The sequence below is a fragment of the Coenobita brevimanus genome, chromosome 23 (assembly GCF_032717465.1).
Source record: "Coenobita brevimanus isolate Jiangsu-jjx chromosome 23, ASM3271746v2, whole genome shotgun sequence".
Classification (NCBI taxonomy): Eukaryota; Metazoa; Arthropoda; class Malacostraca; order Decapoda; family Coenobitidae; genus Coenobita; species Coenobita brevimanus.
In genome coordinates, this window is record NC_136976.1 from 69,802,267 (window position 1) to 69,817,345 (window position 15,079).

The 15,079-nt window shown below is 46.3% G+C and overlaps 1 protein-coding gene across 1 annotated transcript in view; it reads left to right on the top strand.

The window, feature by feature from the left end:
- Nucleotides 1–15,079, top strand: part of Glut4EF (Glucose transporter 4 enhancer factor) — a 323,600-nt gene that overhangs the window by 186,745 nt on the left and 121,776 nt on the right. The window contains exon 4 of the mRNA XM_080267338.1: nucleotides 13,858–14,090. Within this exon, the coding sequence (XP_080123464.1) occupies nucleotides 13,858–14,090 (233 nt within the window). The remainder of the gene's footprint in view (nucleotides 1–13,857; nucleotides 14,091–15,079) is intronic.

Genomic DNA, 15,079 nt, shown 5'->3' on the forward strand with positions numbered 1-15,079 from the left:
TGCAGTGTGGATGTGAGAGTAATATTTGGAGATACAGTGTGAGACAGCGGTGAGGTAGAGGGTGTGGAAAGACGGTGCGGTGTGGTCCCCCGCGGCTACACTCATCCACCACACTTCATATCCGACGCTCGCCCCTGCCGCTAACCTTTTCTTTGTGCCGGCGTGGTGGTGGTGGTGGTGGTGGTGGTGGTATTGGTGTTGGTGGTGGTGGTAGTGGCCCCAGGCGGTAACGTTGCTCCCGGCCACTACCACCACCTCCCCGGGTCCGCACCTTGCCTTGCCTTGTCGTCATTGGAGTCTTCGCCGCCTCTGGCCACTCGCATCTTCAGGGTCATTGCCTTAGAGTTCATTATTGGGAAGGGAAATTTTCGTGATGATGATGGTGAGGAGGAGGAGCCAGGGAACTTTGGATGCCGTTGATATACTCGTAATGGTGAGGTTGATAAGAGAGGAGGGTTTCATGTACTTGATATAGTCGTGTCGTCGTATCGCATCATTTATAAAGGCTCCAACATTCTTGCATGCGTTGGCCTTGGTCGTCTAATGGCGGCTCTTCACGCCGGTCGAACTCTGGCAGTCTGATGATAATCAGGATGACGACTGTGGTTGTGGTGGTGGTGCTGCTGCTGATGAGGATGCGGAGGAGGCGGTGGAGAACTTTCCATACAGTTGATAATTATAATGATGATGATGATAAGGATAGTCATTTTTCCCACTTAAATAATTTTCCCCATTCAGGATTTGTAATAAGTTTCTGGTTGGAATTAAGAGAAGTCATGTACAACTTCTCTTCATCCTAATAGAGATAAATAAGAAAGATTACGAGACACATCATCGGGTCTCCTGCAGTGGGGAGGGGAGCGGTTGAGTGGGGTGGGGTTGGGGAAGGGCTGCTGCTGTGGTCTGTCCCGGCCCCTCTTGTGTCTTACTCCCCACCCTCTTGTGCTATCCCCACCCGCTTGCCAGGAGAGCCTTCTTTACTGTCCTTATCTCGTCCTAGAAGCTTAGTTACTCTTGTAGGAGCTGCCGAGCCTGGGTCAACTGGCCTATTGCAGTTATCCTCTTCTCTTTTGTTCATATTTAACAAGAATTACTAACCTATTTTAATCTGGTGAAGTAATTTTTATTTAATTGCTATCACCAGGTTTTATTTGGTTGTGAGAGGCTTTTCGAAGTACTCAGTTTAGCCATTCATGACTAAGGATCTTTCCAAAGATAAGTAAAATCGTCGTGTTATCCTGTTTAAAGTGAAGTAATTGTTACATAACGGATTAAGGTGGCGATGGTGAGAGAAAGAGAGTAAAAGGCAGAAAAACCAGACAAGCATCATGAGGCGGCCTGCGGATGAACGTAAAAGGAGTGGTGATGCGGTGCCGGTGATGTAGCTGTGTGTGTGTGTGTGTGTGTGTGTGTGTGTGTGTGTGTGTGTGTGTGTGTGTGTGTGTGTGTGTGTGTGTGTGTGTGTGTGTTGCCCCACCCGCCCATCCTGCCCTGGGGCGAGGCAGGTGTGCGGTCGACTCACCCACCACCCTCCTCCTCACATCACCCCACCACTAGCCCCCTCCACCTCTCCCCTCCCCTCTGCATCCCATACATTCACACCTGACCTCCTGCAGCGTCCCATAGGAAGGCACGCCCCAGCACCACACCACTCTGTCTTCTTTGCTATCCTTGTCTTATTCTTCCATACCATCTTCTACTCCGCTGTACTGAATCATTTTGGCAGTCTCACCTCCTCCCCGCCTCCCTGCAGCTGCCTGTATGTAGCTAGGCACGCTGCTCACCAACACCACTTTTCGAATTCACTCATCCTGCCACTTATACTTTTTGTTTTGCTAGCCTTATATTCGACTCACAGAAGATACCGTAGTCGTAGTCTGGATCTGTATCAAATTCGAGGACCATAGGCAGTGTGTTGCTGTTTGTCACCGTGCACTCCTTTGTCCCAAGCGATTACAGACACCTCCATTACCCCATTCACATTTTTCTGTTCTTTTTCCAACTAATTCTGTAGATGCCACCAACCAGTTTTGTGTAGTAAGGGAGGGATGTGTGGAGGGTTGAGGTGACGCGGCCCAGATCAGTGGCCGGAAAGTGGATGAGGAAAAGTGGCCAGGCAGGGCAAGTTGTTGACCCCTCCTGCCATCCATCCGTCCCTCCTTTTACGCTGTGCTGTGCTTTGTTGCGGTTGTTGTGTGCTTTGATGAGCTGTGCTATGCTGTGGTTGTGTAGTTTGCTGTGCTGGGTTGTGATGTGTTGTAATGTGATGTACTGTGGTGAGGTGAGATGTGGTGTTGTGCTGTGGCGTTGTGTGTTGTGCTGTGCCGTGACTTGGTGTGTGCTGCGGTGTAATAATTTGATGTGCTGTGCTGTGCTATGCTGTGTGGTGGGCCTGGAGACGAAGGAGTGAAGCATTAACGTGATCATCAGCCCGGCCACCACCACACACACCACCCAGCCCCGCCCCGTTATTTCCACGGCTCACCTCATTTGTATTAGTCTTCCTGCTGTCAGACGGTTTGGTTGAGTTCAGGAGAGTCCCCATAATAGCGAAGGGGTTAATAAAGGCAAGATAAAATTGTAAACTCCATCGCAGTAAAGGGAATGTCATTATCATGGTGTCGATTATTTTATTCAAGTTATTAAGGGCTTCTAGTTTGAGATTATATTTATCTCCTCCAGTTAGAAAAGTTTTTGTTAAGCTGAATAAAACACAGCATTGAGAACACGAGTAATGTAAAGAAAAATAAAGACGCCTTGGCAATAAAGAAGTTGAAGGAAGGGTCAGGAAGGATGGGGTTGTGGCGGGTCGGGAAGGGAGGAAAGGGGTGGGTTGGGGAGGGGAGGGGAGGAGAGGGGTGGGTTGGGGAGAGAAGGGGTGCAGTTGAGTGGGGTGGGATTGGGGGGGGGTTGGAGGGAAGGACTGCTGTTGTGTGGGTTGGGGAATGGATGGAGGAGGATGAGTGGGGTAGGGGTGTGGGGTTGGGGATCAGGGCTGTTGCTTGGATCCGCCTCGGCCCCTGTTGTGCCACCCCCACCCCCTTGCACACTGGAGGGTCACAGGGTTCCTTGTTGACTTTGGCCCCAACACCTGTGGAAATATGGCAACGACGAGAGGTGTCTTTGTACCGCCCTGACACCGCCACTATTAACACCCTGGATCCTTGGACTCACTCTCAGCTGAAGTAAATCGTCTGGTGTCAGGTGGAAGCTGAATGATAAAGTTACCCCTACCGTGAGAGGGTTGATTTTAAAAAGAGGTATGTGAAGGTGAAGGGTTTACAGGAGTTGGCACCTTCACGACGAGAATGTCTTCAATATTTCATTTGTGCTTTCTTCAGGTGAATTGATTAGGTTAGGGAAAGAGATTTAGCCTTCATTCACTCCTTAGATGTTATCGCTGCGAGAGAGAGAAACTAAAAACTCGAGCATTTTGTCTCCTTTCTCCACGGATGTCTCTCTCAGGTGTGGAATTATCAGGTGAGCGCTGGATTATGGCTGTATTTTTAAAGTTTATACCCACCACAAATTACGGGTGTTAAAGCTCTTCTGTACGATGACACATTTTCTCATTACCTGTTTGCAGATGATTTTATTTAATTTAGGAAGGATAGAAAGAATAAATGAGAGAGAGAGAGAGAGAGAGAGAGAGAGAGAGAGAGAGAGAGAGAGAGAGAGAGAGAGAGAGAGGGGCCACCTACTAAAAATAAATGCACACGAAACTCAAGCAATCTGTCTCTCAGGTTATGGAGTTATCAAGAGAGCTGCTATCAAGGCTGTTTTTACGATCGCAATCCGGCTTAAATTATAGATATCAAGAGCCTGTGAAAGTTGGCGTGGCAGGTATATTGAGAAACAGGGAATGTCAGGCAGAGTAATGGTTCACGCACGAGTAGCAGCATCGCCTACCTTGGTGTTTCAGAGGACGATGAATTAATGCTGCACTTGGTATTAGAGTCACCGGCAGCATCTATCCATTGCCTTGTGAGAGAGAGAGAGAGAGAGAGAGGTAACGACATGATTAATATTCTTGTCTGGTTCTTCCTGATATTTTGAGGGCCTCTGCCACGTCTGTGCTACCCTTGTCTTATTTTCTTAGTCCAGTGAAGCATGGATCAACCAGTCTAATGCAGTATCTTCTTGCATTTAATTATGGAGTATTGTTGCAGCATCCCGAGTTTTTTCTTTAATTGGGTAACGTGCCTTAACGTAGACTAGAGTGATGGAAGAGTTAAAGAGTGGACATAGGAGGTAAAGTGATGGGAGAGTGACGTTATGAGGTACAGTGATGGGATGAGGAAGATATAAGATACAGTGATGGAACAGCGAAGAAATGAAGATATGCGGTAGAGTGCTGAGTGAGTGACGAATGTGTGGTAGAGTGATGGAAGAGTGAAGGAGCGAGGAAGATATGAGATACTGCGATGGAAGCGTGAAGATCAATATGTGGTAGAGTGATGAAGATATGAGACAGAATGGAGTGAAGAGTATATGGGATAGAGTGATGGAAGAAAGAAGACGCGAAGAAGGTAATGACAGAATAATGGAAAAGTAGAGTGCAGAAAGAGTGGAGTGCTGGTAGAGTGTAGGAGTGAAGAAGCAATGAGGAAGACATGGGGCTGAGTTAGTGTAGTGGGTGAGTCACAACCTACTTGAGCCCCGGGCCGTACAGTGGCGCTGGACCTCCTGCACGCCACGCACCTTGCCTTACACCTTTTTATTAAGCGATTTATTTTTGGATATAGCTGGTTAATATCCTTTTGTATGTTATTTATGCAGAATATGACGATACTGGAAGGATTTATGTAACACAGAAGAGGAGGTGTAATAAGCAAACTAAATCTTGCTGAGGAGACTTCATTACACCTCTCTTTCGCTTATTTATTTTGCCACTTGAAGTTAATCCCGTTGATGATGATAATGATGATTCTAGTGTATGTTACTAGAGCATATGTGGCCTATACAGCATGTGTAACATCAAGTTTCTTCAGGAAACATCGATATGGTCATGTAATGCAGATCGTTAGCTTATTATCGTAATGCTGTGTGTGTGTGTGTGTGTGTGTGTGTGTGTGTGTGTGTGTGTGTGTGACTTTGCCTGGCTAGAGGAAGGTGGTGGTGGTGTGGAGGTCCGTGACTGTCAGCACAACACCACACCAGGTGACTTGCTGCTGCTTACACGTGACCTGCCCCCCTTGTGACTGTGCAAAGGGACGTATTCTAGATGTTGTAACACCTCTTCCTTAGCGATTTGTTTTGCTCTTGAAAGACATGCAGTTTCAACATCGACTCATTTTGCATCAGTAACACCCAGAAGGACACAGAGGTGTAATATCCAGAATAAATCGCCAAGGAAGAGGCGTTGCGAAATTTAGCCCGGGACTGAACCTAGAGGCCAGGGTGCATTACTCAGGCACCGGTATTCTCCCTGCTTAAGTTCAACCGGAAATCTGACTGGCTTGGCTTGGTCACGCTGGCTGCCCCCCAACTCCTTCTTGCTCACTTTCTCAGCCGGGAATCTTAAAGCTGCAACATCACGCAAAAAAAAAAAGAGAAAAAAATGAAAAAAAGAAGTGAAGGGATGTTTGCCGTGTGATAAGAGGGTCTGGGAATAAGACATCTTAACGGAGCCACAAGTAGCAAAGTTTCTTCCTCGTCTTGTACGGAAAATGAAAATGATTAACCTTCACAATCCTATATGACGTTCTTTTTAGTTTATTCTCTCTCTGACCGGACGATTTTATTCAACTTAAGACAGACTTTAGTTCAGAAGGGGACAGCTTAACTTCCCTACTTCCAAAATTTTGAGAGAGAGAAAAAATTGGCTAAAGGTAGCAGAAATAAAATGAAAAATGCCCCCGAAGTCAAGGCATTAAAGTTAGTAATAAATGAACCTCGATCCGCTACTTTCAAATCATTCTGTTGCTTAAGACGCCACGGAACGACAACCACAGCTGGGCAAACAGATGTACAGTACCTTGCAAGCTGGAGGAGAGGCTAACATTTCAAGCCTGAGGATGAGCTTGCCTGGGTCCCACTTGAAGGAGGAGTAATACGAGACGAGTTACACCTGACTTGGAGGTTGAGGTTGATGTGTAGTACCTCTTCCTTGGCGATTCTTTTTGCATAATACACATTGATAATCTCTTGTACATACAGATAGATAGATAGATGGATAGATAAACAGAGTGACTGGATAGATAGAGAGATAGACAGCAGTTCAGTAGATTGGCGTGGAGATAAAATTATAACACGAGGGTAATAACACAGAAGGCGACACGGTAGAAGGCAGTGAGGTATTTTTAGTGGTGATTACGTGAGGCGGCGGACAATGGACTTATGCTGCATTGTTACCCCCACGGTGAAGGTGTTAAGGGGGACACACCACATCTTGCCACCTCAGCCACACCCTACACCTTTTATCTACACTTGCCTCCCATGCCTGTCATTTACACCACATCCACACCCCACACTTATCAACCACACGCACACCTATCAGCCACTCCCATACCCCACACCTGCCAGCCATACCACCCCCGTACATATAAATCACACCACACACACACACCCGTCATTCACACCACACCCTCTCAGACCTCACCCCAAACTCATACCTCACTCACACCCACACCTCTCCGTATCATTAACAGCTTACACCCACACCAGGCCCAAGCGTCACTTCACCTAACACCACATCACACCACTCCCCCCCCCCACACACACACGCATCTGCACCCCACCCCACCCCACATACCACACACACACCCCACCACACACACACACACAACCCCACACACCCCACCCACAACACACCCCACCCACAACACACCCCACACCACACCCCTACACTGCATTGTCTCACACACACTCTGACCTTGCTGAAAGACGAAAATAATGGAAGGGGGAGCGTGTTTGGTATTTACGGTGTGCACGAGGTGTTTATCAGCGCTGCGAAGGTAAGTGGCAGGATCTTGCTGGATAGACCTTGATATTCTTGCGCAACTGAGACCTTGATTCTCGTCAGCTAACCCCATCAGGCCGGTGACGCGTTTTTCTTTTTGTTTTTCGTGTTTGAGTTATTCTTGATGCTTGTAGATTAGTTTGTTCAGAGCAGGAGAGGTTTGTCGTTTGGAGGGATGTATTAAGACTGCACCTAACTTGCCCCGTATTCTCAGTTGTTGACATCATCAGTTATTATTATTATTATTATTTTTATTTTTATTTTTATGACTGTCCTTGCTACGTATAGATTATTTAGCTTAGGAGAGACTTTTGGAATTATAGTATTTTTTATATATTTTTTCTTTCTACAGAAAAGTCTTTCCTACTTCCTCGGCAGCAAATAAAAGAAGTCATCGGATGGAATGGATTAAGCTGGATAAAATCGTCTGGAGATGGGAAGAATATAAAGCAAAAGACATACCAGGGTGGAAGGGGTTCAAATGTGTGTGTGTGTGTGTGTGTGTGTGTGTGTGTGTGTGTGTGTTGTGGTAAGGGGTTGTGGTATAAGATGATGCGTGAGATATGGTGTTAAGTGTGGGTATGGGGTGTGTGGTGTAAGGTATGGGTGTGGGGTGTAAGATGTGGGTATGGGGTGTAAGGTGTGGGTGTGTGGTGTATAATGTGGGTGTGATGTGGGTGAGTGGTGTGAGGTGTGGGTGTTAAGTGTGGACGTGGTGTGGGTGTGTGGTGTTTGTGTGTGTGTGGATGGCTAGTGTGTGAGGGCGGTGAGTGTGGGTGGCAGCAGTGGCGGGCGTGAGTCACCTCCCCACTTGCTTCTCGCGCCACAAAACACAGCCAAAGAAAGCTAACAAGGCGAGATTAATTCCTTGCCTCATACTCGCAATTAATTCAGCTAAAATCTCGGTACGTGTATGTTATTTAAGGTTTTTAGTGTACCTGTTAACTCATCTAATTTTAAGATGCCATTTTTATGTTAATTATAATACGACCAGAGGAGTCCAATAGGCTTTACTGTTGACTTTATTTACTTATTTATGTTACGTTATTTAGGGCCGCATCTTCAGTTAACTTCTTAGCCTCTCGACCCAGACAGTCCTAAAAATGGTAAGCGTCATTAGGCAGGTTGTTTATGTATTGGTCTTTATATTGGTTCGTTCCTTCGCCCAGATTACTGCCGAAGGTGACTGTAGCAGCGGAGACAGTAGAGTGAAAGGTCCATTGGTTAGCATCTTATAACAAAGCCGTCACTAAGGAAGCGGAAACAGAGGAGTGAAAAGCTCCCTCGGCCATGTTATAAAAAACCTGGAACCGTGGAAACTGAAACTGAGGTGCCAAAAGTTTCCTTGATTAGCATCTTATAGAAAAAAAAAACGTTGACACTGGAAATTAAAAGTAAGGATTTGAAGTTTCGTAGCGGAGACCCATGGAGCGAAAAAAGAGAAGTGGGGAATGAAAAGTTTCGGTAGTATCTTAAAAAAATATATATATGTATGAAGGCGGCCTCAGTTCTGCCCGGCAACATCATCCAAGACTGAGGAAATTATTATCGTGGCAACAGTGGGGAGGTTGTGTGTGTGTGTGTGTGTGTGTGTGTGTGTGTGTGTGTGTGTGTGTGTGTGTGTGTGTGTTGGGGGGGAACTGAACCATGCAATTTACTCAACCTCGCAGGGGACTGGGAACGTTTGGGAGAGATGGTGGGGGTGAGTGAGGTGGTGATGAGGGGGAGATGGTGGGAGGGGTGAGGTGGGCGGGGGGAAGTGGTGGTGGGGGTGTCGTGGTGGTGGGGTGTGCGGTGAGAGTGGATGTAAACCTTCAATTATCATGGTCTCGTTTGGGAGAAATAATACCTTCCTATTAAACTTACGTCCAACCCGATCTTCAAGTATGGAAGTAGGGTCTTGATGATGATGATGTTGGTAGTTATCTCTGTATTCAACCTCACCTTATCTTTTAAATGGAACAGAGGGGTCGTGATGATGATGACGATGATGGTAGTTATCTCGTTTTGTACCATATCTTAGCCTGTTTCCAGATCCTACCTCACCCTATCTTTTAAATGAAACAGGTGGACCATGATGATGATGATGATGATGGTGATGGTGAACATGATCTAATCCCAAAGTGGAAGAAAAGGTCAGAGTGATGATGGGGATGATGATGAGGGTGATGGTGATGATGATAATGATGGTGTGTAGAAATCACTGAAACTCTCACCTGGGATTGGAGAGAGGATGTATTGTTTGGCTAATACGGTACATAAGCTAAGAATCGTTGAGCAGTCTAGGCCTTGTGGAGGGGTGTAGCGAGGCATGAAGGAGGTGCGAGGGTGTGAGATGGGAACAGTAGACAAAGGGAGGGAAGCTACGGAAAGGAAAGGTAAGGTGGAGGGGGCCGGGCGGGTGTTGAAAATTAAGAGACAGAAAAAGGGAGAGGGGGAGAGGAAGTGAAGGGAGTGGTATGGGCAGAGGGCCGTTTGAAGGGGAAATGCAGGGGAGGGGGAAGAGAAGGGGAGACAGGTAGGGGTGTAAAGGAAACGGCGGGGAAGAGAACGAGGAGCAAGGGGAGGCAGGGGAAAATGTGAAGGGAAAAGATAAGGGAGGAGAATGAAGGGGACGATAGGAAAGATGTAAGTGGTGTGACTGTGGAAGGGGAGGGAGGATTAGAGAAGATGAAAGGAATCCGAAAGAGGGGGAGGGGCGGTAAGGGAAAGTGTTAAGGTTAATGTCATAGGAGGAGGGCGTCAAAGGCGGAAAAGAAAGGTTGAGGCAGGTAAAGAGAGGAGGAGGAAGAGGAACAGAGATACGGTAGGGGAGGGAATGGAGAGGGGGCTGGGACAGGGAAGGAAGAAGAAGAGGACGGCAGGGTGAGGGTAACAGGGGAAGTGTGAGGGAGGTAGCAGGGGAAGGGTAAGAGGGATGGCAATGAGAAGAATGTAAAGGTAAACGGCAGGGAGGACAGCAGAACACATCCACCATTGTTGTGAGGATCCCTATAATACAACCTAACCTGCTTATTATGCCTCGCTCGGCTCACCTAACCTGGGCCCGACACACACATAAGCAGGCACGTAGAATACTGACAGGCAGGCAGAACAGGAAGATGGACAGGCAGACGGGTAAACAGACTCCAGAAACAGATATACAGAAGAGGACCTTACCTTACCTAACCTAACCTAAACTAACCTTACCGTACCTAATCATACCTTACCTTACCTTACCTTACCTGACCGTACCTTACCTTACCTTACCTGACCGTACCGTACCGTACCGTACCGTACCTAACCTAAAACGAGCTGAACAGACACATAGAAACAAGCAGATCAGACATATAGCTAGAAACAGAGATATAAAACAAGCAGATAGAACAGGTAAACACACACTTCCCCTTCCTGTGTATGTGTGTGTGTGTGTGTGTGTGTGTGTGTAGGCTGAAGGCTGAAGCTCGGGAAGTGTACCCGTAGTTGCCTAGATGCGGGATTCACAAACCAACTTCCGACCAGTTCCCCGTCGTAACTGGGATATGTGATTGCAGGAAGGACAAGGGGAGGAGAGCGCACAACTTCCCCATAATTTTTGTCTTAACAAAAAAAAAAAAAAAAAAAAAATGGTTACGACAGAAACAGTTCATACGTTTGTGACTCATGCCAGGGTTGGACAGGTGCGTTCTCTTGCGTCGTTTCTTATGAAGGTGTTGTTTTGTTACTAGGGTGCGTTTGTAACTAGGGTGCGTTTGTGCATTTTTTTCTAACCTGGCCAAAATCCCCTATCCCCTTTCAGCTCAGTTGATAGCCAGGTATAATCAAGAAGGAGGACGTATTAGACTAGTAACCAAAGAAAATCATTCGTGTCTCATAACCAAGACTCATCGCCTTTCATGCAACGGCGACTTTGGGAGTGGCCCATTTCCGTCGGGTGAAAGACAGACTGACTATGGTGATGAGCTGATGTTTTGTCTCTGATGATTCGGCGTTGTTTTATCGTGAGTGATGTGTTGCCGTGGTCATTTCAATGTGTTTATGGGGACTGCCTGCGAGGTGCGTCTTGGAGTGGGTGCTGGGTGGTTATTTTTACAGGAACTCTTTGTCTCGCTTTGTGTGTGTGTGTGTGTGTGTGTGTGTGTGTGTGTGATCGTTAGGAGTTACGTCATTGTTTTTGCTGTTGCTGTGATGGTGGTAGTTTTATGATAGTGAAGGCGGTGGTGGTGTTGATGTTGGTAGTGGTACTGTTGGTGCGTTGGTGGTGGTGGTGGTGGTGCTGGTGAAACTAATGAAAATTGTAGTATTATGATGGTGATGCCGGTGGTGGTGTTGATGTTATGATGATATTGCTGTCTGTTATGGTAGTGGTGGTGTTGCTGTGGTGGTGGTAATGATAGTGGTGGTCTGGCTGTCTCTTATGGTGATGGTGTTGCTGTCTCTCGTTATGGCAGTAGAGTAGCTCAGTGTTGTTATGGTGGTGGTTGTGCGCGTCCGTCCTGGTCTGGTTAATGGGTGTGTTTGCCTGGGTTGGATGGTCTGGGTGCGGAGGGAAGTACAGTAACGGGAAGGGCTGTGCTGGGCTGGTTCTTGTGGGTGGTGCTGTGGGTGCTGTGGAATATGGAAGTGCTGTGATTGTTGTAGAAGCTGTTTTGCTGTTGAGGTGATGTGTAGGTGGTTTAGGTGCTGGTGTGAGTGTGTTGTGGTTGCCGTGTAGCTGTTGTAGAATATATCTTATTATTCCTGGTGGTGTGATTTGTAGAGTATGATGTTAGAGTTGGTGTGGCTGGTGTAGAATGTGTTGCAGCTGCTGGTATTACTTGTAGATTAGCTTGAAGGTGTTGGTGGGTGTTGTAGTAGCTGATTTTTCTTTTTGGCTTTGTTTTTATTGTAAAGTCTTGTTCCTGTTGATACGTAGGGGGATAGTTGTTTTGGGTTGTTTTGACGCTGTGGTGTTTACATTGTGGGTCTGTCTTTTCTCTGTGGCGTTGCAGGCTTCGTAACACCCTTTTCTGACCGATTTATTATGCGTATTTTGATATTCTCTTATGTTCTTTATATGTTTTTGGTACCCACATAAATTTCCTCAATAACATACAAGAGGCAAGAAAGGTTTAATATGCAACGGTAATGAAGAAGTACCACGAAATCATCCATGTGCTGTAGTGGTGATGATGGTAGTGGTGGTGGTAGTGGTAGTGATGGTGCTAGTAGTGGTAGTGGTGATACTGGTAGTGGCAATAGTAGGGGTGGTGGTGGTAGTGTAGTGGTGTTGGTAGTCGTGTCGGTGGTGATAGTGGTGGTGCCGGTTGTGGTTGTGGTGGTGGTAGGGATGATGATGATGACGATGATGGTGTCTTTGTCGGTGTCGGTGATGGCAAATGACGCCCCCGCCGACCAAGCCAATCCCGACTTCCGCTTCTACTTTTCGCAACTCCCCATAACCTCGTTCCGCCTGGCCACGAGACGAGAGCTCAAACCCCGGGATGGCTCGCAGGTTAGACCACAAGGGGATCGAATTCCGTGTGCTTGTTTTGAACTGGTGTTGAATCGCTTTTAATCATTCCAGGAAGAGGAGGTGCAGTAAATAAAGAACAGTAAGAGTTCTTTTTTTTTTTTTTTTTTTGGGGGGGGGGGGGTGGTTGTTGTAGGCTGTTCCAAAACAAAGATGATTTGTTAAAAAGACTAATAGATGAAATACGTAGCTACTGGAAGACAAGGGTTTATTTTTGTGTTTGTTTTGGTTGCGTTTTGATTTGTCATTAATCAGTCAGAAAAAAAAAAAGCGAAATGCAGTATTTTCACACGTATAACAGAACGAAAGGCATTGGAACACCGGGGATGTGAATTTTGTTTGCCGTGTTTATATGTCAGTAGAGATCGCTGTTGTAGGCTGATTAAAAAATAGATAAATAATACAATAAATATGTAAGGTGAGAGAGAGAGAGAGAGAGAGAGAGAGACTGCGGTGTTTTTACGAGAATAACAAAACGGTGGCCTCTGGAACACGGTAATTGTTTTTCCCTGTGCGTGTTTTGATTTGGCTTTGGGTCGCGTTTTAAGTTATTCCAAGAAGAGGATGTCCAAGGTTTTACCAGGAATAAGTGAGAATCGATGTCTGTGTGTGTGTGTGTGTGTCTGTGTGTGTGTGAGAGAGAGAGAGAGAGGGAGAGAGAGAGAGAGAGAGAGAAGGGGGCGGGGAAAACCCAACCCCAACTAGTGGACGACACACACACACACACACACACACACACACACACACACACACACACACACACACACACACACACACACACACACACACACACACACACACACACACACACACACACACACACACACACACACACACACACACACACACACACACACACACCGCCCTCCATATCCCCACCTCACCACACCGCATCTCATTATTCTTCGTCACTGTCCTTATTCTCTCACCCTCCAGTCTCTTATAAATTTCCCTCATTGTTCACTGCAGTCTCTTGATCACCTCTCTTGTCCTGTGCGTTGATTTTCTTTATTGTTTTGGGTGAGTCTTGTTCCTGACATTTTCATTACCTACCTTTATTTCTCGCAAGCGTTGATCTCTCCCCTATGCCTTATTGAACCCGCAATTTAGTAAGTGTTATGTTTTAGCATTATAATTGGCCGTGATATAATTTGTTTCTTATTAATTACTCTCTGCATTATGTTTGTTGTGGATGCGTGAACTTTATTTGTTTGTTATTTAATGTGTCAGTGTAATCATGTTGTGTTCACGTATTGTTAAATGGGGTTCTGTAATTTGAAGGTGGGGTGTACCTGTACGGAATATACTAACCTAAAAAAAAAAAAAAAAGGTGAAAATTATAAAGAAGGATATATACGGAAGGCCTCATAACCACTTTTGTTTATTTATTTATTTATTTTTACAGGTATGGTCGGCGAGTCCATGTCGGCCGGATCGTCGGTGTCGTCCGGCGTGTGGTCGTGGGTGGATGGGTCGTCTTCATCGTCCTCGTCGTCCTCGTCCACATCGTCCCGCTCACCCACCCACCGCTCGGCCACCCCCTCGCCCCCCCTCTCGGAGTCGGCCCCCACCGCCCTGGACGACGGGTTGGACCTGGACGACTCGCTTTTTGACGACGCCGTCCCCCGAAAGCGACGGGTGGGTGTAAAAAGCAGTTCTCGTATGTAGGGTCGTGGTCGGGGGGGTACAGGAGGCTTCGAAGCACCATTTTCTTAGCGATTTATTTTGCTTATTATACATCGCGATTTTGGTTGCATAGGAGGCTTCGTAGCAGCCTTACCTTTGCGATTTGTTTAGCATATCACACATAATGGAAAAATATAGAGATGATGGTGTTTATTGGAGGGCTTTAGAGGGACGGGGCTTGGAGCATGGCTGGGAGGCTTTCGGGAGGAAATTGAGGTTGGATTGAGATGAGAAAGTAAGATATAAGTCTAATGGGTTCTTTTAGTCGTACGCCTTTTCCTTCGCGATTTATTTTGCACATCATACTTTATTTTCCCTATACGTTACTCAGGCAGACTAAAGTATGCTGGTACTTAGAATATAAAAAACAAAGATAAGAGAAAATTTTAGGGTGTAGTATGTATAACAGATCGCTAATAAGAAGGTGTTACGAAGTTTTATTCCCCTTCCTGGAGAATATCAACCACGTATTCGCTGCAGAGAAAGATGACGAGTGTTAGGGATCGGAGCAGCGAGGATGACAGGGGAATGTAAACATAACAAGAATCTCTGGTGTGGCAAGAGACCAGGGAAAGCCAGGGAGAAAGAATAGTGAGTAAATGTACCCAGGAATGTCCAGGAAGAGGTGAAAAAATGGCGTGGTTGGGTCAGAGGTGGAAGAGATTTGTGTGTGTGTGTGTGTACAATCGGGGACAGGAGTTCATCTACTATTCCACTACGTCTACTTTTTATTACCCTCCTTGATGCACCATATCAGAGATCCATCTGTGGGCAGAAAAAGAAAACAAAAAAGTACTTCGTTTCTCTCAACTTTAGAATATTAACCAGCTAGGGAACGCGAGAAGTGGAAGAATTAGTCGAACTTTTAACCCGACTGTACCTGGTGTTTTTTTTTTCCTTCCCCGTCGGTGTTTTTTCCTGCCAACCATAACGGTCGTATA